The 21,986-nt window shown below is 47.6% G+C and overlaps 1 protein-coding gene across 1 annotated transcript in view; it reads left to right on the forward strand.

Annotated features, from left to right (window-relative positions):
• Positions 1-21,986, forward strand: part of scaf4a (SR-related CTD-associated factor 4a) — a 55,912-nt gene that overhangs the window by 23,535 nt on the left and 10,391 nt on the right. The window contains 7 exon segments of the mRNA XM_065004977.1: positions 3,499-3,660; positions 4,573-4,708; positions 12,057-12,199; positions 12,288-12,896; positions 16,809-16,882; positions 16,972-17,047; positions 19,208-19,384. Of these exon segments, the coding sequence (XP_064861049.1) occupies positions 3,499-3,660; positions 4,573-4,708; positions 12,057-12,199; positions 12,288-12,896; positions 16,809-16,882; positions 16,972-17,047; positions 19,208-19,384 (1,377 nt within the window).

Below are 21,986 nucleotides of genomic sequence, written 5' to 3' on the forward strand. Positions count from 1 at the left end.
TCCACAACCCAAACCTCCTAGCATTTAGGCCTATACATTATCCACAGCCCAAACTTCCTAGCATTGGGGCCTATGCATTATCCACAACCCAAACCTCCTGGCATTTAGGCCTATACATTATCCACATCCCAAACTTCCTAGCATTGGGGCCTATACATTATCCACAACCCAAACCTCCTAGCATTGGGGCCTATACATTATCCACAACCCAAACCTCCTAGCATTTAGGCCTATACATTATCCACAGCCCAAACTTCCTAGCATTGGGGCCTATGCATTATCCACAACCCAAACCTCCTGGCATTTAGGCCTATACATTATCCACAGCCCAAACCTCCTAGCATTGGGGCCTATACATTATCCACATCCCAAACTTCCTAGCATTGGGGCCTATACATTATCCACAGCCCAAACTTCCTAGCATTGGGGCCTATACATTATCCACATCCCAAACTTCCTAGCATTGGGGCCTATACATTATCCACAACCCAAACCTCCTAGCATTTAGGCCTATACATTATCCACAGCCCAAACCTCCTAGCAATGGGGCCTATACATTATCCACAGCCCAAACTTCCTAGCATTGGGGCCTATACATTATCCACAGCCCAAACTTCCTAGCATTGGGGCCTATACATTATCCACAGCCCAAACTTCCTAGCATTGGGGCCTATGCATTATCCACAACCCAAACCTCCTGGCATTTAGGCCTATACATTATCCACATCCCAAACTTCCTAGCATTGGGGCCTATACATTATCCACAGCCCAAACCTCCTAGCAGTGGGGCCTATACATTATCCACAACCCAAACCTCCTAGCATCGGGGCCTATACATTATCCACATCCCAAACCTCCTAGCATCGGGGCCTATACATTATCCACAGCCCAAACATCCTACCATTGGGGCCTATACATTATCCACAACCCAAACCTCCTAGCATTTAGGCCTATACATTATCCACAGCCCAAACATCCTACCATTGGGGGTTGTTTCTGGATATGGAGTGTTGATGTGTTGGATGTTACACTGAAGACTCACTTTGACATATCTATATATCTCGCACGCGCTGTCTGTCTCGCTGTCTGTTTGTCTCGCTGTCTGTTTGTCTCGCTGTCTGTTTGTCTCGCTGTCTGTCTGTCTCGCTGTCTGTCTGTCTGTCTCGCTGTCTGTCTGTCTCGCTGTCTGTCTGTCTCGCTGTCTGTCTGTCTCGCTGTCTGTCTGTCTCGCTGTCTGTCTGACTCACAGTCTGTCTGTCTCGCTGTCTGTCTGTCTCGCTGTCTGTCTGTCTCGCTGTCTGTCTGTCTCGCTGTCTGTCTGTCTCGCTGTCTGTCTGTCTCGCTGTCTGTCTGTCTCGCTGTCTGTTTGTCTCTCTGTCTGGCTGTCTGGCTGTCTGTTTGTCTCTCTGTCTGGCTGTCTGTTTGTCTGGCTGTCTGTTTGTCTGGCTGTCTGTTTGTCTGGCTGTCTGTTTGTCTCGCTGTCTGTTTGTCTGGCTGTCTGTTTGTCTCGCTGGCTGTCTGTTTGTCTCGCTGTCTGTCTGTTTGTCTCGCTGTCTGTCTGTTTGTCTCGCTGTCTGTCTGTTTGTCTCGCTGTCTGTCTGTTTGTCTCGCTGTCTGTCTGTTTGTCTCGCTGTCTGTTTGTCTCGCTGTCTGTCTGTCTCGCTGTCTGTTTGTCTCGCTGTCTGTCTGTCTCGCTGTCTGTCTGTCTCGCTGTCTGTCTGTCTCGCTGTCTGTCTGTCTCGCTGTCTGTCTGTCTCGCTGTCTGTCTGTCTCGCTGTCTGTTTGTCTCGCTGTCTGGCTGTCTGTTTGTCTGTCTGTTTGTCTCGCTGTCTGTCTGTTTGTCTCGCTGTCTGTCTGTTTGCCTCGCTGTCTGTCTGTTTGTCTCGCTGTCTGTCTGTTTGTCTCGCTGTCTGTTTGTCTCGCTGTCTGTCTGTCTCGCTGTCTGTCTGTCTCGCTGTCTGTCTGTCTCGCTGTCTGTCTGACTCGCAGTCTGTCTGTCTCGCTGTCTGTCTGTCTCGCTGTCTGTCTGTCTCGCTGTCTGTCTGTCTCGCTGTCTGTCTGTCTCGCTGTCTGTTTGTCTCGCTGTCTGTTTGTCTCTCTGTCTGGCTGTCTGGCTGTCTGTTTGTCTCTCTGTCTGGCTGTCTGTTTGTCTGGCTGTCTGTTTGTCTCGCTGTCTGTTTGTCTGGCTGTCTGTTTGTCTCGCTGTCTGTTTGTCTGGCTGTCTGTTTGTCTCGCTGGCTGTCTGTTTGTCTCGCTGTCTGTCTGTTTGTCTCGCTGTCTGTCTGTTTGTCTCGCTGTCTGTTTGTCTCGCTGTCTGTCTGTCTCGCTGTCTGTCTGTCTCGCTGTCTGTCTGTCTCGCTGTCTGTCTGTCTCGCTGTCTGTCTGTCTCGCTGTCTGTTTGTCTCGCTGTCTGGCTGTCTGTTTGTCTGTCTGTTTGTCTCGCTGTCTGTCTGTTTGTCTCGCTGTCTGTCTGTTTGCCTCGCTGTCTGTCTGTTTGTCTCGCTGTCTGTCTGTTTGTCTCGCTGTCTGTTTGTCTCGCTGTCTGTCTGTCTCGCTGTCTGTCTGTCTCGCTGTCTGTCTGTCTCGCTGTCTGTCTGTCTGTTTGTCTCGCTGTCTGTTTGTCTCGCTGTCTGTTTGTCTCGCTGTCTGTTTGTCTCGCTGTCTGTTTGTCTCTCTGTCTGGCTGTCTGGCTGTCTGTTTGTCTCTCTGTCTGGCTGTCTGTTTGTCTGGCTGTCTGTTTGTCTGGCTGTCTGTTTGTCTCACTGTCTGTTTGTCTGGCTGTCTGTTTGTCTCGCTGTCTGTTTGTCTGGCTGTCTGTTTGTCTCGCTGGCTGTCTGTTTGTCTCGCTGGCTGTCTGTTTGTCTCGCTGTCTGTCTGTTTGTCTCGCTGTCTGTCTGTTTGTCTCGCTGTCTGTCTGTTTGTCTCGCTGTCTGTTTGTCTCGCTGTCTGTCTGTCTCGCTGTCTGTCTGTCTCGCTGTCTGTCTGTCTCGCTGTCTGTCTGTCTCGCTGTCTGTCTGTCTCGCTGTCTGTCTGTCTCGCTGTCTGTTTGTCTCGCTGTCTGTTTGTCTCGCTGTCTGGCTGTCTGTTTGTCTGTCTGTTTGTCTCGCTGTCTGTCTGTTTGTCTTGCTGTCTGTCTGTTTGCCTCGCTGTCTGTCTGTTTGTCTCGCTGTCTGTCTGTTTGTCTCGCTGTCTCTCTCTTTGTCTGTATGTCTCCTCTCTCTCTCTGTCTGTATGTCTCCTCTCTCTCTCTGTCTGTATGTCTCCTCTCTCTCTCTCTCTCTCTCTCTCTGTCTGTTTGTCTTCTCCCTCTCTCTGTCTGTTTGTCTCCTCTCTCTCTCTCTCTCTCTGTCTGTTTGTCTTCTCCCTCTCTCTGTCTGTTTGTCTCCTCTCTCTCTCTCTCTCTCTCTCTCTGTCTGTATGTCTCCTGTCTGTCACTATCTCTCCATTTCATTTTCAATTGACTCTCTTTCTGTCTGTATCTTACCCCGTCTCCCCCAGTGTAAGCCGGAGTACAAGGTGGCAGGTCTATATGTTGTAGACTCCATCGTCCGACAGTCCCGTCATCAGTTTGGCATGGACAAGGACGTGTTCGGGCCACGGTTCACCAAGAACATCACGGGAACGTTTGAGAACCTCTGTCTCTGTCCCACTGAAGAACGGGTAAGACCATGATGATGATTATAATGGTGGTGAAACAAGTTATGATGGATACCTGAGGACGCTGTACCCACTCATAACAAATCTCTCTCTCTGCTCTTTTCTCTCATCCTTTCTCTCTCCTCCTCTCTCTCTCTCCTCTCTCTCCTTTCTCTCTCCTCCTCTCTCTCTCTCTCCTCTCTCTCTCTCTCCTCTCGCTCTCTTCTCTCTCCCCTTCTTTCTCTCTCTTTCTCACGATCCTCCCCTCTCTCCTTCTCTCTCTCTCCTCTCTCTCTTTCTCTCTCTCCTCTCTCTCTCACTCTCTCTCTCTCTCTCCTCCTCTCTCCTCTCTCTCTCTCCCTCCTCTCTCTCCTCCCTCTCTCCTTCTCTCTCTCTCTCTCCCTCCTCCTCTCTCCTCCTTTCTCTCTCCTCCTCTCTCTCTCTCCTCCTCTCTCCTTTCTCTCTCTCCCTCTCTCTCCTCCTCTCTCCTTTCTCTCTCCTCCTCTTTCTCTCTCCTCCTCTCTCCTTTCTCTCTCCTCCTCTTTCTCTCTCCTCCTCTCTCCTTTCTCTCTCCTCCTCTCTCCTTTCTCTCTCCTCTCTCTCTCTCCTCCTCTCTCCTTTCTCTCTCCCTCCTCCTCTCTCCTCCCCTCTCTCCTTCTCTCTCTCTCTCTCTCCCTCCTCCTCTCTCTCCTCCTCTCTCTCTCTCCTCCTCTCTCCTTTCTCTCTCCTCCTCTCTCTCTCTCCCCCTCTCTCCTTTCTCTCTCTCTCCTCCTCTCTCCTTTCTCTCTCTCTCCTCTCTCTCTCCTCTCTCTCTCCTTTCTCTCTCTCTCCTCTCTCTCTCCTTTCTCTCTCTCTCCTCTCTCTCTCTCCTCTCTCTCTCCTCTCTCTCTCCTTTCTCTCTCCTCCTCTCTCTCTCTCTCTCCCTCCTATCTGTAGAGTAAGATAGTGCGTGTATTGAATCTGTGGCAGAAGAATGGTGTGTTTAAGATGGAGATCATCCAGCCTCTTCTAGATATGGCGACATCTGGTTCCAGCAGTGTTGCAGACACCGAGATGGACGACCCAGACCCAGGTATTACTGTCTGTTAATCCAGACCCAGGTATTACTGTCTGTTAACCCAGACCCAGGTATTACTGTCTGTTAACCCAGACCCAGGTATTACTGTCTGTTAACCCAGACCCAGGTATTACTGTCTGTTAACCCAGACCCAGGTATTACTGTCTGTTAACCCAGACCCAGGTATTACTGTCTGTTAACCCAGACCCAGGTATTACTGTCTGTTAACCCAGACCCAGGTATTACTGTCTGTTAACCCAGACCCAGGTATTACTGTCTGTCTGTTAACCCAGACCCAGGTATTACTGTCTGTTAACCCAGACCCAGGTATTACTGTCTATTAACCCAGACCCAGGTATTACTGTCTGTTAACCCAGACCCAGGTATTACTGTCTGTTAACCCAGACCCAGGTATTACTGTCTGTCTGTTAACCCAGACCCAGGTATTACTGTCTGTCTGTTAACCCAGACCCAGGTATCACTGTCTGTCTGTTAACCCAGACCCAGGTATCACTGTCTGTCTGTTAACCCAGACCCAGGTATCACTGTCTGTCTGTTAACCCAGACCCAGGTATCACTGTCTGTCTGTTAACCCAGACCCAGGTATCACTGTCTGTCTGTTAACCCAGACCCAGGTATCACTGTCTGTCTGTTAACCCAGACCCAGGTATCACTGTCTGTCTGTTAACCCAGACCCAGGTATCACTGTCTGTCTGTTAACCCAGACCCAGGTATTACTGTCTGTCTGTTAACCCAGACCCAGGTATTACTGTCTGTCTGTTAACCCAGACCCAGGTATCACTGTCTGTCTGTTAACCCAGACCCAGGTATTACTGTCTGTCTGTTAACCCAGACCCAGGTATTACTGTATGTTAACCCAGACCCAGGTATTACTGTCTGTCTGTTAACCCAGACCCAGGTATCACTGTCTGTCTGTTAACCCAGACCCAGGTATTACTGTCTGTTAACCCAGACCCAGGTATTACTGTCTGTCTGTTAACCCAGACCCAGGTATCACTGTCTGTCTGTTAACCCAGACCCAGGTATTACTGTCTGTCTGTTAACCCAGACCCAGGTATTACTGTCTGTCTGTTAACCCAGACCCAGGTATTACTGTCTGTTAACCCAGACCCAGGTATCACTGTCTGTTAACCCAGACCCAGGTATTACTGTCTGTTAACCCAGACCCAGGTATTACTGTCTGTCTGTTAACCCAGACCCAGGTATTACTGTCTGTCTGTTAACCCAGACCCAGGTATTACTGTCTGTCTGTTAACCCAGACCCAGGTATTACTGTCTGTCTGTTAACCCAGACCCAGGTATTACTGTCTGTCTGTTAACCCAGACCCAGGTATCACTGTCTATTAACCCAGACCCAGGTATTACTGTCTGTTAACCCAGACCCAGGTATTACTGTCTGTCTGTTAACCCAGACCCAGGTATCACTGTCTGTCTGTTAACCCAGACCCAGTTATTACTGTCTGTTAACCCAGACCCAGGTATCACTGTCTGTCTGTTAACCCAGACCCAGGTATTACTGTCTGTCTGTTAACCCAGACCCAGGTATTACTGTCTGTCTGTTAACCCAGACCCAGGTATTACTGTCTGTCTGTTAACCCAGACCCAGGTATTACTGTCTGTCTGTTAACCCAGACCCAGGTATTACTGTCTGTCTGTTAACCCAGACCCAGGTATTACTGTCTGTCTGTTAACCCAGACCCAGGTATTACTGTCTGTCTGTTAACCCAGACCCAGGTATCACTGTCTGTTCACCCAGACCCAGGTATCACTGTCTGTTAACCCAGACCCAGGTATTACTCTCTGTCTGTTAACCCAGACCCAGGTATTACTGTCTGTCTGTTAACCCAGACCCAGGTATTACTGTCTGTCTGTTAACCCAGACCCAGGTATTACTGTCTGTTAACCCAGACCCAGGTATCACTGTCTGTCTATTAACCAAGACCCAGGTATTACTGTCTGTTAACCCAGACCCAGGTATTACTGTCTGTCTGTTAACCCAGACCCAGGTATTACTGTCTGTTAACCCAGACCCAGGTATTACTGTCTGTTAACCCAGACCCAGGTATTACTGTCTGTCTGTTAACCCAGACCCAGGTATTACTGTCTGTCTGTTAACCCAGACCCAGGTATTACTGTCTGTTAACCCAGACCCAGGTATCACTGTCTGTCTATTAACCAAGACCCAGGTATTACTGTCTGTTAACCCAGACCCAGGTATTACTGTCTGTCTGTTAACCCAGACCCAGGTATTACTGTCTGTTAACCCAGACCCAGGTATTACTGTCTGTTAACCCAGACCCAGGTATTACTGTCTGTCTGTTAACCCAGACCCAGGTATTACTGTCTGTCTGTTAACCCAGACCCAGGTATCACTGTCTGTTAACCCAGACCCAGGTATCACTGTCTGTTAACCCAGACCCAGGTATTACTCTCTGTCTGTTAACCCAGACCCAGGTATTACTGTCTATTAACCCAGACCCAGGTATCACTGTCTGTCTGTTAACCCAGACCCAGGTATTACTGTCTGTCTGTTAACCCAGACCCAGGTATTACTGTATGTTAACCCAGACCCAGGTATTACTGTCTGTCTGTTAACCCAGACCCAGGTATTACTGTCTGTTAACCCAGACCCAGGTATTACTGTCTGTTAACCCAGACCCAGGTATTACTGTCTGTCTGTTAACCCAGACCCAGGTATTACTGTCTGTCTGTTAACCCAGACCCAGGTATTACTGTCTGTCTGTTAACCCAGACCCAGGTATTACTGTCTGTCTGTTAACCCAGACCCAGGTATTACTGTCTGTCTGTTAACCCAGACCCAGGTATTACTGTCTGTCTGTTAACCCAGACCCAGGTATCACTGTCTGTTAACCCAGACCCAGGTATCACTGTCTGTTAACCCAGACCCAGGTATTACTCTCTGTCTGTTAACCCAGACCCAGGTATTACTCTCTGTCTGTTAACCCAGACCCAGGTATTACTGTCTGTCTGTTAACCCAGACCCAGGTATTACTGTCTGTTAACCCAGACCCAGGTATCACTGTCTGTCTGTTAACCCAGACCCAGGTATTACTGTCTATTAACCCAGACCCAGGTATTACTGTCTGTTAACCCAGACCCAGGTATTACTGTCTGTTAGCCCAGACCCAGGTATTACTGTCAGTCTGTTAACCCAGACCCAGGTATTACTGTCTGTCTGTTAACCCAGACCCAGGTATTACTGTCTGTTAACCCAGACCCATGTATTACTGTCTGTCTGTTAACCCAGACCCAGGTATCACTGTCTGTTAACCCAGACCCAGGTATTACTGTCTGTCTGTTAACCCAGACCCAGGTATTACTGTCTGTCTGTTAACCCAGACCCAGGTATTACTGTCTGTCTGTTAACCCAGACCCAGGTATTACTGTCTGTCTGTTAACCCAGACCCAGGTATCACTGTCTATTAACCCAGACCCAGGTATTACTGTCTGTTAACCCAGACCCAGGTATTACTGTCTGTCTGTTAACCCAGACCCAGGTATCACTGTCTGTCTGTTAACCCAGACCCAGTTATTACTGTCTGTTAACCCAGACCCAGGTATCACTGTCTGTCTGTTAACCCAGACCCAGGTATTACTGTCTGTCTGTTAACCCAGACCCAGGTATTACTGTCTGTCTGTTAACCCAGACCCAGGTATTACTGTCTGTCTGTTAACCCAGACCCAGGTATTACTGTCTGTCTGTTAACCCAGACCCAGGTATTACTGTCTGTCTGTTAACCCAGACCCAGGTATTACTGTCTGTCTGTTAACCCAGACCCAGGTATTACTGTCTGTCTGTTAACCCAGACCCAGGTATCACTGTCTGTTCACCCAGACCCAGGTATCACTGTCTGTTAACCCAGACCCAGGTATTACTCTCTGTCTGTTAACCCAGACCCAGGTATTACTGTCTGTCTGTTAACCCAGACCCAGGTATTACTGTCTGTCTGTTAACCCAGACCCAGGTATTACTGTCTGTTAACCCAGACCCAGGTATCACTGTCTGTCTATTAACCAAGACCCAGGTATTACTGTCTGTTAACCCAGACCCAGGTATTACTGTCTGTCTGTTAACCCAGACCCAGGTATTACTGTCTGTTAACCCAGACCCAGGTATTACTGTCTGTTAACCCAGACCCAGGTATTACTGTCTGTCTGTTAACCCAGACCCAGGTATTACTGTCTGTCTGTTAACCCAGACCCAGGTATTACTGTCTGTTAACCCAGACCCAGGTATCACTGTCTGTCTATTAACCAAGACCCAGGTATTACTGTCTGTTAACCCAGACCCAGGTATTACTGTCTGTCTGTTAACCCAGACCCAGGTATTACTGTCTGTTAACCCAGACCCAGGTATTACTGTCTGTCTGTTAACCCAGACCCAGGTATCACTGTCTGTTAACCCAGACCCAGGTATCACTGTCTGTTAACCCAGACCCAGGTATTACTCTCTGTCTGTTAACCCAGACCCAGGTATTACTGTCTATTAACCCAGACCCAGGTATCACTGTCTGTCTGTTAACCCAGACCCAGGTATTACTGTCTGTCTGTTAACCCAGACCCAGGTATTACTGTATGTTAACCCAGACCCAGGTATTACTGTCTGTCTGTTAACCCAGACCCAGGTATTACTGTCTGTTAACCCAGACCCAGGTATTACTGTCTGTTAACCCAGACCCAGGTATTACTGTCTGTCTGTTAACCCAGACCCAGGTATTACTGTCTGTCTGTTAACCCAGACCCAGGTATTACTGTCTGTCTGTTAACCCAGACCCAGGTATTACTGTCTGTCTGTTAACCCAGACCCAGGTATTACTGTCTGTCTGTTAACCCAGACCCAGGTATTACTGTCTGTCTGTTAACCCAGACCCAGGTATCACTGTCTGTTAACCCAGACCCAGGTATCACTGTCTGTTAACCCAGACCCAGGTATTACTCTCTGTCTGTTAACCCAGACCCAGGTATTACTCTCTGTCTGTTAACCCAGACCCAGGTATTACTGTCTGTCTGTTAACCCAGACCCAGGTATTACTGTCTGTTAACCCAGACCCAGGTATCACTGTCTGTCTGTTAACCCAGACCCAGGTATTACTGTCTATTAACCCAGACCCAGGTATTACTGTCTGTTAACCCAGACCCAGGTATTACTGTCTGTTAGCCCAGACCCAGGTATTACTGTCAGTCTGTTAACCCAGACCCAGGTATTACTGTCTGTCTGTTAACCCAGACCCAGGTATTACTGTCTGTTAACCCAGACCCATGTATTACTGTCTGTCTGTTAACCCAGACCCAGGTATCACTGTCTGTTAACCCAGACCCAGGTATTACTGTCTGTCTGTTAACCCAGACCCAGGTATTACTGTCTGTTAACCCAGACCCAGGTATTACTGTCTGTTAACCCAGACCCAGGTATCACTGTCTGTCTGTTAACCCAGACCCAGGTATTACTGTCTATTAACCCAGACCCAGGTATTACTGTCTGTTAACCCAGACCCAGGTATTACTGTCTGTTAGCCCAGACCCAGGTATTACTGTCTGTCTGTTAACCCAGACCCAGGTATTACTGTCTGTCTATTAACCCAGACCCAGGTATTACTGTCTGTCTGTTAACCCAGACCCAGGTATTACTGTCTGTCTGTTAACCCAGACCCAGGTATTACTGTCTGTCTGTTAACCCAGACCCAGGTATTACTGTCTGTCTGTTAACCCAGACCCAGGTATTACTGTCTGTTAACCCAGACCCAGGTATCACTGCTGTCTGTCTGTTAACCCAGACCCAGGTATCACTGTCTGTCTGTTAACCCAGACCCAGGTATCACTGTCTGTCTGTTAACCCAGACCCAGGTATCACTGCTGTCTGTCTGTTAACCCAGACCCAGGTATCACTGCTGTCTGTCTGTTAACTAGAGGTCGACCGATTAATCAGAATGGCCGATTTAATTCGGGCCGATTTCAAGTTTTCATAACAATCGGAAATCTGTCATTTTGGACAGCAATTTTGTATTTATTTTTTTACAATATTATTTAACTAGGCAAGTCAGTTAAGAACACATTCTTATTTTCAATGACGGCCTAGAAACAGTGGGTTTAACTGCCTTGTTCAGGGGCAGAATGACAGATTTTTAACCGCAATATTTAGACTGATGGATGCCACCCGTTAGATAAAATACGGAACGGTTCCGTATTTCACTGAAAGAATAAACGTCTTGTTTTCGAGATGATAGTTTCCGGATTCGACCATATTAATGACCAAAGGCTCGTATTTCTGTATGTTATTATGTTATAATTAAGTCTATGATTTGATATAGCAGTCTGACTGAGCGATGGTGGGCACCAGCAGGCTCGTAAACATTCATTCAAACAGCACTTTCGTGCGTTTAGCCAGCAGCTCTTCGCCATGCTTCAAGCATTGAGCTGTTTATGACTTCAAGCCTATCAACTCCCGAGATTAGGCTGGTGTAACCAATGTGAAATGGCTAGCTAGTTAGCGGGGTGCGCGCTACTTAGCGTTTCGAACGTCTCTCGCTCTGAGACTTGTAGTAGTTGTTCCCCTTGCTCTGCATGGGTAACGCTGCTTCGAGGGCGGCTGTTGTCGATGTGTTCGAGCCCAGGGAGGAGCGAGGAGAGGGACGGAAGCTATACTGTTACACTGGCAATACTAAAGTGCCTATAATAACATCCAATAGTCAAAGGTTAATGAAATACAAATGGTATAGAGGGAAATAGTCTTATAATTTCTATAATAACTACAACCTAAAACTTCTTACCTGGGAATATTGAAGACTCATGTTAAAAGGAACCACCAGCTTTCATATGTTCTCATGTTCTGAGCAAGGAACTCAAACGTTAGCTTTCTTACATGGCACATATTACACTTTTACCTTCTTCTCCAACACTTTGTTTTTGAATGATTTAAACCAAATTGAACATGTTTCATTATTTATTTGAGGCTAAATTGATTTTTATGTATTATATTAAGTTAAAATAAGTGTTCATTCAGTGTTGTAATTGTCATTATTACAAATAGTCCGATTAATCGGTATTGGCTTTTTATGATCCCCCAATAATTGGTATCGGTGTTGAAAAATCATATTCGGTCGACCTCTACTGTTAACCCAGACCAAGGTATCACTGCTGTCTTCCTGTCTGTCTGTCTGTCTGTCTCTGTCTGTCTGTCTGTCTGTCTCTCTGCCTGTCTGTCTGTCTGTCTCTGCCTGTCTGTCTGTCTGTCTCTCTGCCTGTCTGTCTGTCTGACTCTTGTACTGCTGTCTCTTTGCCTGTCTGCCTGTCTGTCTGACTCTCTTGTACTGCTGTCCTCCAGGTTTCCCCTCATCCCCATCACCAGTAAAGGGTAAGGTCACCTCAGTAACTGAAAACACTGTTGTGGCGCCTGTCTCTCAGCTTCAGAACTCTGACGCATTCGCCGCTGTCGCTCAGCTCTTCCAGTCCTCAAAGGGACAACAGGTGTGTGTGTGTGTGTTTTATTTTTGATAGTCCCATCTTCAGGCATCCCCCAGTGTCCTAACCCCCCTCTCTCTCTCTCATTCTGCAGCTTCAACAAATTTTCCAGAACTTTCAACAAAATCCGTTAAAGCCTCAGACTCATCCCTTCCCACCCCAGACCCACAGCCACCCCCAGCCTCAACCTCATCCTCAACCCCATCCCCAGCCTCAACCTCATCCTCAACCCCATCCCCAGCCTCAACCCCATCCTCAACCCCATCTCCAGCCGCATCTCCAGGCTCAACCCCATCCTCAGCCGCATCTCCAGGCTCAACCCCATCCTCAGCCGCATCTCCAGGCTCAACCCCATCTTCAGCCGCATCTCCAGGCTCAACCCCATCCTCAACCCCATCTCCAGCTGCATCTCCAGGCTCAACCCCATCCTCAGCCGCATCTCCAGGCTCAACCCCATCCTCAGCCGCATCTCCAGGCTCAACCCCATCCTCAACCGCATCTCCAGGCTCAACCCCATCCTCACCCCCATCACCAGGCTCAACCCCATCACCAGGCTCAACCTCAGCCTCCTGCCAACCTCCACCACCTCCACTCCCAGCTCCATCTCCAGTCCCTGACCCCCGCCCTGGGTACGACCGCTCAGCGACTCCCCCTCCCCTCCAGCGAGCTCAGCCAGCAGAAAACAGCGTTTGACAAGGTGGCTGTGAGTTCCTCTTCTTACTATCGACCTGTAACCACAGAGTTCCCCTTCCTCGTCCCACAGGGGTGTTAGTGACGGGGGAAAGGTGATTCAGAATAGTTTATTTTATTTATCTATTTTTTTGGTGGCGTTTCAAAAATGATTGTTGTTGTTATGGGAAATGTCTTGTCTCTAGTAATGGTAGCCTCTCGTTTGTCTAGACTCTGTTGAACCTTGTCTCCTCTCGTTTGTCTAGACTCTGTTGAACCTTGTCTCCTCTCGTTTGTCTAGACTCTGTTGAACCTTGTCTCCTCTCGTTTGTCTAGACTCTGTTGAACCTTGCCTCCTCTCGTTTGTCTAGACTCTGTTGAACCTTGTCTCCTCTCTAGACTCTGTTGAACCTTGTCTCCTCTCGTTTGTCTAGACTCTGTTGAACCTTGTCTCCTCTTGTTTGTCTAGACTCTGTTGAACCTTGTCTCCTCTCGTTTGTCTAGACTCTGTTGAACCTTGTCTCCTCTCGTTTGTCTAGACTCTGTTGAACCTTGTCTCCTCTCGTTTGTCTAGACTCTGTTGAACCTTGTCTCCTCTCGTTTGTCTAGACTCTGTTGAACCTTGTCTCCTCTCGTTTGTCTAGACTCTGTTGAACCTTGCCTCCTCTCGTTTGTCTAGACTCTGTTGAACCTTGTCTCCTCTCTAGACTCTGTTGAACCTTGTCTCCTCTCGTTTGTCTAGACTCTTGTTGAACCTTGTCTCCTCTCGTTTGTCTAGACTCTGTTGAACCTTGCCTCCTCTCGTTTGTCTAGACTCTGTTGAACCTTGTCTCCTCTCGTTTGTCTAGACTCTGTTGAACCTTGTCTCCTCTCGTTTGTCTAGACTCTTGTTGAACCTTGTCTCCTCTCGTTTGTCTAGACTCTGTTGAACCTTGTCTCCTCTCGTTTGTCTAGACTCTGTTGAACCTTGTCTCCTCTCGTTTGTCTAGACTCTGTTGAACCTTGTCTCCTCTCGTTTGTCTAGACTCTGTTGAACCTTGTCTCCTCTCGTTTGTCTAGACTCTGTTGAACCTTGTCTCCTCTCGTTTGTCTAGACTCTGTTGAACCTTGCCTCCTCTCGTTTGTCTAGACTCTGTTGAACCTTGTCTCCTCTCGTTTGTCTAGACTCTGTTGAACCTTGCCTCCTCTCATTTGTCTAGACTCTGTTGAACCTTGTCTCCTCTGTTTGTCTAGACTCTGTTGAACCTTGTCTCCTCTCGTTTGTCTAGACTCTGTTGAACCTTGTCTCCTCTCGTTTGTCTAGACTCTGTTGAACCTAGTCTCTCTCGTTTGTCTAGACTCTGTTGAACCTTGCCTCCTCTTGTTTGTCTAGACTCTGTTGAACCTTGTCTCCTCTCGTTTGTCTAGACTCTGTTGAACCTTGTCTCCTCTCGTTTGTCTAGACTCTGTTGAACCTTGCCTCCTCTCGTTTGTCTAGACTCTGTTGAACCTTGTCTCCTCTCGTTTGTCTAGACTCTGTTGAACCTTGTCTCCTCTCGTTTGTCTAGACTCTGTTGAACCTTGTCTCCTCTCGTTTGTCTAGACTCTTGTTGAACCTTGTCTCCTCTCGTTTGTCTAGACTCTGTTGAACCTTGCCTCCTCTCGTTTGTCTAGACTCTGTTGAACCTTGCCTCCTCTCGTTTGTCTAGACTCTGTTGAACCTTGTCTCCTCTCGTTTGTCTAGACTCTGTTGAACCTTGTCTCCTCTCGTTTGTCTAGACTCTGTTGAACCTTGCCTCCTCTCGTTTGTCTAGACTCTGTTGAACCTTGTCTCCTCTCGTTTGTCTAGACTCTGTTGAACCTTGTCTCCTCTCGTTTGTCTAGACTCTGTTGAACCTTGTCTCCTCTCGTTTGTCTAGACTCTGTTGAACCTTGTCTCCTCTCGTTTGTCTAGACTCTGTTGAACCTTGTCTCCTCTCGTTTGTCTAGACTCTGTTGAACCTTGTCTCCTCTCTAGACTCTGTTGAACCTTGTCTCCTCTCGTTTGTCTAGACTGTTGAACCTTGTCTCCTCTCGTTTGTCTAGACTCTGTTGAACCTTGTCTCCTCTCGTTTGTCTAGACTCTGTTGAACCTTGTCTCCTCTCGTTTGTCCAGACTCTGTTGAACCTTGCCTCCTCTCGTTTGTCTAGACTCTGTTGAACCTTGTCTCCTCTCGTTTGTCTAGACTCTGTTGAACCTTGCCTCCTCTCGTTTGTCTAGACTCTGTTGAACCTTGTCTCCTCTTGTTTGTCTAGACTCTGTTGAACCTTGTCTCCTCTCATTTGTCTAGACTCTGTTGAACCTTGTCTCCTCTCGTTTGTCTAGACTCTGTTGAACCTTGTCTCCTCTCGTTTGTCTAGACTCTGTTGAACCTTGTCTCCTCTCGTTTGTCTAGACTCTGTTGAACCTTGCCTCCTCTCGTTTGTCTAGACTCTGTTGAACCTTGTCTCCTCTCGTTTGTCTAGACTCTGTTGAACCTTGCCTCCTCTCATTTGTCTAGACTCTGTTGAACCTTGTCTCCTCTCGTTTGTCTAGACTCTGTTGAACCTTGTCTCCTCTCGTTTGTCTAGACTCTGTTGAACCTTGTCTCCTCTCGTTTGTCTAGACTCTGTTGAACCTAGTCTCCTCTCGTTTGTCTAGACTCTGTTGAACCTTGCCTCCTCTTGTTTGTCTAGACTCTGTTGAACCTTGTCTCCTCTCGTTTGTCTAGACTCTGTTGAACCTTGTCTCCTCTCGTTTGTCTAGACTCTGTTGAACCTTGCCTCCTCTCGTTTGTCTAGACTCTGTTGAACCTTGTCTCCTCTCGTTTGTCTAGACTCTGTTGAACCTTGTCTCCTCTCGTTTGTCTAGACTCTGTTGAACCTTGTCTCCTCTCGTTTGTCTAGACTCTTGTTGAACCTTGTCTCCTCTCGTTTGTCTAGACTCTGTTGAACCTTGCCTCCTCTCGTTTGTCTAGACTCTGTTGAACCTTGCCTCCTCTCGTTTGTCTAGACTCTGTTGAACCTTGTCTCCTCTCGTTTGTCTAGACTCTGTTGAACCTTGTCTCCTCTCGTTTGTCTAGACTCTGTTGAACCTTGCCTCCTCTCGTTTGTCTAGACTCTGTTGAACCTTGTCTCCTCTCGTTTGTCTAGACTCTGTTGAACCTTGTCTCCTCTCGTTTGTCTAGACTCTGTTGAACCTTGTCTCCTCTCGTTTGTCTAGACTCTGTTGAACCTTGTCTCCTCTCGTTTGTCTAGACTCTGTTGAACCTTGTCTCCTCTCGTTTGTCTAGACTCTGTTGAACCTTGTCTCCTCTCTAGACTCTGTTGAACCTTGTCTCCTCTCGTTTGTCTAGACTGTTGAACCTTGTCTCCTCTCGTTTGTCTAGACTCTGTTGAACCTTGTCTCCTCTCGTTTGTCTAGACTCTGTTGAACCTTGTCTCCTCTCGTTTGTCCAGACTCTGTTGAACCTTGCCTCCTCTCGTTTGTCTAGACTCTGTTGAACCTTGTCTCCTCTCGTTTGTCTAGACTCTGTTGAACCTTGCCTCCTCTCGTTTGTCTAGACTCTGTTGAACCTTGTCTCCTCTTGTTTGTCTAGACTCTGTTGAACCTTGTCTCCTCTCATTTGTCTAGACTCTGTTGAACCTTGTCTCCTCTCGTTTGTCTAGACTCTGTTGAACCTTGCCTCCTCTCGTTTGTCTAGACTCTGTTGAACCTTGTCTCCTCTCGTTTGTCTAGACTCTGTTGAACCTTGTCTCCTCTCATTTGTCTAGACTCTGTTGAACCTTGTCTCCTCTCGTTTGTCTAGACTCTGTTGAACCTTGTCTCCTCTCGTTTGTCTAGACTCTGTTGAACCTTGTCTCCTCTCGTTTGTCTAGACTCTGTTGAACCTTGTCTCCTCTCGTTTGTCTAGACTCTGTTGAACCTTGTCTCCTCTCGTTTGTCTAGACGCTGTTGGACCGTTTTGACTATGACGATGAGCCTGAGGGAGCCGACGAATCAAAGAAGGACCAGACGTCTTTGTAAGACCTTTCCCCTCATACTGTGTGTGTGTGTGTGTGTGTGTTGTACATCTGTATGTTAACTGTGTGTATTTGTTTCATTCTGACAGTACCCAGCAGCCTCCAGGTTTCCCCCAGCACTTTCAACAACACATGATGGGCATGGTCCATGACCTCCCACGCCAGGTAATTAACATGGTCCAAGACCTCCCACGCCAGGTAATTAACATGGTCCATGACCTCCCACGCCAGGTAATTAACATGGTCCATGACCTCCCACGCCAGGTAATTAACATGGTCCATGACCTCCCACGCCAGGTAATTAACATGGTCCATGACCTCCCACGCCAGGTAATTAACATGGTCCATGACCTCCCACGCCAGGTAATTAACATGGTCCAAGACCTCCCACGCCAGGTAATTAACATGGTCCATGACCTCCCACGCCAGGTAATTAACATGGTCCATGACCTCCCACGCCAGGTAATTAACATGGTCCATGACCTCCCACGCCAGGTAATTAACATGGTCCAAGACCTCCCACACCAGGTAATTAACATGGTCCATGACCTCCCACGCCAGGTAATTAACATGGTCCAAGACCTCCCACGCCAGGTAATTAACATGGTCCAAGACCTCCCACGCCAGGTAATTAACATGGTCCATGACCTCACACACCAGGTAGTTAACATGGTCTCAGACCTCACACGCCAGGTAATTAACATGGTCCAAGACCTCACACGCCAGGTAATTAACATGGTCCAAGACCTCACACGCCAGGTAATTAACATGGTCCAAGACCTCACACACCAGGTAATTAACATGGTCCAAGACCTCACACGCCAGGTAATTAACATGGTCCAAGACCTCACACGCCAGGTAATTAACATGGTCCAAGACCTCACACGCCAGGTAATTAACATGGTCCAAGACCTCACACGCCAGGTAATTAACATGGTCCAAGACCTCACACGCCAGGTAATTAACATGGTCCAAGACCTCACACGCCAGGTAATTAACATGGTCCAAGACCTCACACACCAGGTAATTAACATGGTCCAAGACCTCCCACGCCAGGTAATTAACATGGTCCATGACCTCACACACCAGGTAGTTAACATGGTCTCAGACCTCACACGCCAGGTAATTAACATGGTCCAAGACCTCACACGCCAGGTAATTAACATGGTCCAAGACCTCACACGCCAGGTAATTAACATGGTCCAAGACCTCACACACCAGGTAATTAACATGGTCCAAGACCTCACACGCCAGGTAATTAACATGGTCCAAGACCTCACACGCCAGGTAATTAACATGGTCCAAGACCTCACACGCCAGGTAATTAACATGGTCCAAGACCTCACACGCCAGGTAATTAACATGGTCCAAGACCTCACACGCCAGGTAATTAACATGGTCCAAGACCTCACACGCCAGGTAATTAACATGGTCCAAGACCTCACACACCAGGTAATTAACATGGTCCAAGACCTCACACGCCAGGTAATTAACATGGTTCAAGACCTCTCACGCCAGGTAATTAACATGGTCCAAGACCTCTCACGCCAGGTAATTAACATGGTCCAAGACCTCCCACGCCAGGTAATTAACATGGTCCAAGACCTCCCACGCCAGGTAATTAACATGGTCCAAGACCTCACACGCCAGGTAATTAACATGGTCCAAGACCTCACACACCAGGTAATTAACATGGTCCAAGACCTCACACGCCAGGTAATTAACATGGTCCAAGACCTCCCACGCCAGGTAATTAACATGGTCCAAGACCTCCCACGCCAGGTAATTAACATGGTCCAAGACCTCACACACCAGGTAATTAACATGGTCCAAGACCTCACACACCAGGTAATTAACATGGTCCAAGACCTCACACACCAGGTAATTAACATGGTCCAAGACCTCACACACCAGGTAATTAACATGGTCCAAGACCTCACACACCAGGTAATTAACATGGTCCAAGACCTCACACACCAGGTAATTAACATGGTCCAAGACCTCACACACCAGGTAATTAACATGGTCCAAGACCTCACACACAGGTAATATACTGATCTTGCTCTCTATTTGTGTCTCTCCCTCTCTCTCCCCTCTCCCGCTCCCCTCTCCCGCTCCTCTCTCCCGCTCCTCTCTCCCGCTCCTCTCTCCCGCTCCTCTCTCCCCTCTCTTCTCTCCCTCTCTCCTCTTTCTCTCTGTCTCTCTCCTCTCTCTCTCTCTCCTCTTTCTCTTCTCTTTCTCTTTCTCTTCTCTTCTCTCTCTCTTAGAACACACACACACACAGTATTAAAACAAAACTCTCCTTGTCTTTCACCCACCTTCCAGATATCTCTGCCTCCTAACGGCCAGCTCCAGGGCTATGGTTTGCTGCCGGGCCAGGCCTACCCAGGAATGGTGGTTCCTCCAGGTCAGCCCCTCCCTGGTACAGGACCTCCAGGCTTCCCTGGGGGATACCCTCCAAACAAGGACGCCTTTGGCCAACACGTGGGCCAGCAGGAACAGGTGAGATTAGTACATTAATAGATTTGAATTGTGTTCGGTGGAGTTTTAAAAGTCGTGTCTTTGGCATCATTAAAGTGAAGACTGTTGTTTTATCGAATAAATTCTCTATAATTATTATTACGTGATTAAACTAATCATGTAAATGTAATTAACTAGGAAGTCGGGGGAACCGCGGAAAATTTTCAGATTACAAAGTTATCATTTTTCTAGTGTAACTTTCAGATATTTTAATATCTGATCACTTAGTCTTCTAATTAACTCTTGGAACTACCCATCCCGGATCCGGGAGAATTGTCATCAACTGACACTAATTAGCATAGCGCAACGGACAAAAAATATTACTAGAAAATATTCATATTCATGAAATCACAAGTGAAATATAGCGAAACATAGCTTAGCCTTTTGTTAATCACCCTGTCGTCTCAGATTTTGAAATTATGTTTTACAGCCAAAGCAAGACAAGCGTTTGTGTAAGTTTATCGATAGCATAGCATTATGTCCAGCTAGCAGCAGGAAGCTTGGTCACGAAAATCAGAAAAACAATCAAATTAACCGTTTACCTTTGATGATCTTCGGATGTTTTCACTGACGAGACTCCCAGTTACACAGCAAATGTTCATTTTGTCCCATAAAGATTATTTTTTTATAGCCGAAATACCTCCGTTTGTTCTTCACGTTTGGTTGAGAAATCCACCGGAAACTGCGGTCACGACAACGCCGAAAAATATTCCAAATTAGATCCATAATATCGACAGAAACATGGCAAACGTTGTTTATAATCAATCCTCAAGGTGTTTTTCAAATATCTATTCGATAATATATCAACCGGGACAATTGGCTTCTTAGTAGGAGCGAGAGAAACAATGGCCGCATTTGTCTATTACGCACAAATCACTCTGAGAGCCACCAGCTGACCACTGACGCAATGTTGTCGCTCACGCTCATTTTTCAAAATAAAAGCCTGAAACGATGTCTTGTGACACTAGACACATTAGGGAAGCCATAGAAAATGGAATCTGGTTGATATCCCTTTTCCTGATTGGATTTTTCTCAGGCTTTCGCCTGCAATAGCAGTTCTGTTATACTCACAGACAATATTTTTTTATCCTAAGCTGTCAATTATATGCATATTCTATTATCTGGTCCTGAAAAATATCCCATTTACTTTGGGGACGTTATTTTTTCCAAAAATGAAAATAGTGCCCCCTAGTTTCAAGAGGTTAAATAGTCTTTACCTCACATTAGTCTCATTCCAAATGCCGTAAATTGATGGTTATCTGCACGAACCCAGCCTTTTCTATAAATCATCCATACACCAATTGTCTTAATAATTTATTTACTAACTAAATAATCACAGAAATGCATAAACACACAAACAGTAGCTATGGTTACAGGGAAATGATAGGGGGAGGTTCCCTAACACGAGTTCCTTTGTTCTACTGTGAAACTCTCTCTCTCTATACTGCATTGCCATGAGGAGAGAGTCTCCTCCAGGAATTTACAACCTGAGATAACAGAACCTGGGTGTAGGAGAGAGGGGGGGCCCACGATCTATGCCGAGAAAGGGTCACGTCATGACAACATGAAAATAGTAATCCTGCCCTTTAATTTAATAGACATGGACCAGTCCCATCTTTATTATTTATTTGTATTTTTTTATTATTTAACTAGGCAAGTCAGTTAACACTCATTTACAATGACAGTCTAGGAACAATGGGTTAACTGCCCTGTTCAGGGGCAGAACGACAGATTTTGACCTTGTCAGCTCGGGGATTCGATCTAGCAACCTTTCGGTTACTGGCCCAACGCTCTAACCACTAGGCTTCCTGCCTCCAACCACTAGGCTTCCCAGCCTCTCACCGCTAGGCTACCAGCCTCTCACCGCTAAGCTACCTGCCTCTAACCGCTAGGCTACCTGCCTCTAACCGCTAGGCTACCTGCCTCTAACCTCTAGGCTTCCCAGTCTCTAATCGCTAGGCTTCCCAGTCTCTAATCGCTAGGCTTCCAAGCCTCTAACCGCTAGGCTACCTGCCTCTAACCGCTAGGCTACCTGCCTCTAACCGCTAGGCTACCTGCCTCTAACCGCTAGGCTACCTGCCTCTCACCGCTAGGCTACCAGCCTCTAACCGCTAGGCTACCTGCCTCTAACCGCTAGGCTTCCTGCCTCTAACCGCTAGGCTTCCCAGGCTCTAACCGCTAGGCTTCCCAGGCTCTAACCGCTAGGCTACCTGCCTCTAACCGCTAAGCTTCCTGCCTCTAGCCGCTAGGCTACCCAGACTCTAACCGCTAGGCTACCCGCCTCTAACCGCTAGGCTACCTGGCTCTCACTGCTAGGCTACCAGCCTCTAACCGCTAGGCTTCCTGCCTCTAACCGCTAGGCTTCCTGCCTCTAACCGCTAGGCTTCCTGCCTCTAACCGCTAGGCTTCCCAGGCTCTAACCGCTAGGCTACCTGCCTCTAACCGCTAGGCTACCTGCCTCTAACCGCTAGGCTACCTGCCTCTAACCGCTAAGCTTCCTGCCTCTAACGGCTAGGCTTCCCAGCCTCTAACCGCTAGGCTACCTGCCTCTAACCGCTAGACTTCCTGCCGCCCCAAAATGGTC

Source organism: Oncorhynchus nerka, linkage group LG19, assembly GCF_034236695.1.
Source record: "Oncorhynchus nerka isolate Pitt River linkage group LG19, Oner_Uvic_2.0, whole genome shotgun sequence".
Taxonomy (NCBI): Eukaryota; Metazoa; Chordata; class Actinopteri; order Salmoniformes; family Salmonidae; genus Oncorhynchus; species Oncorhynchus nerka.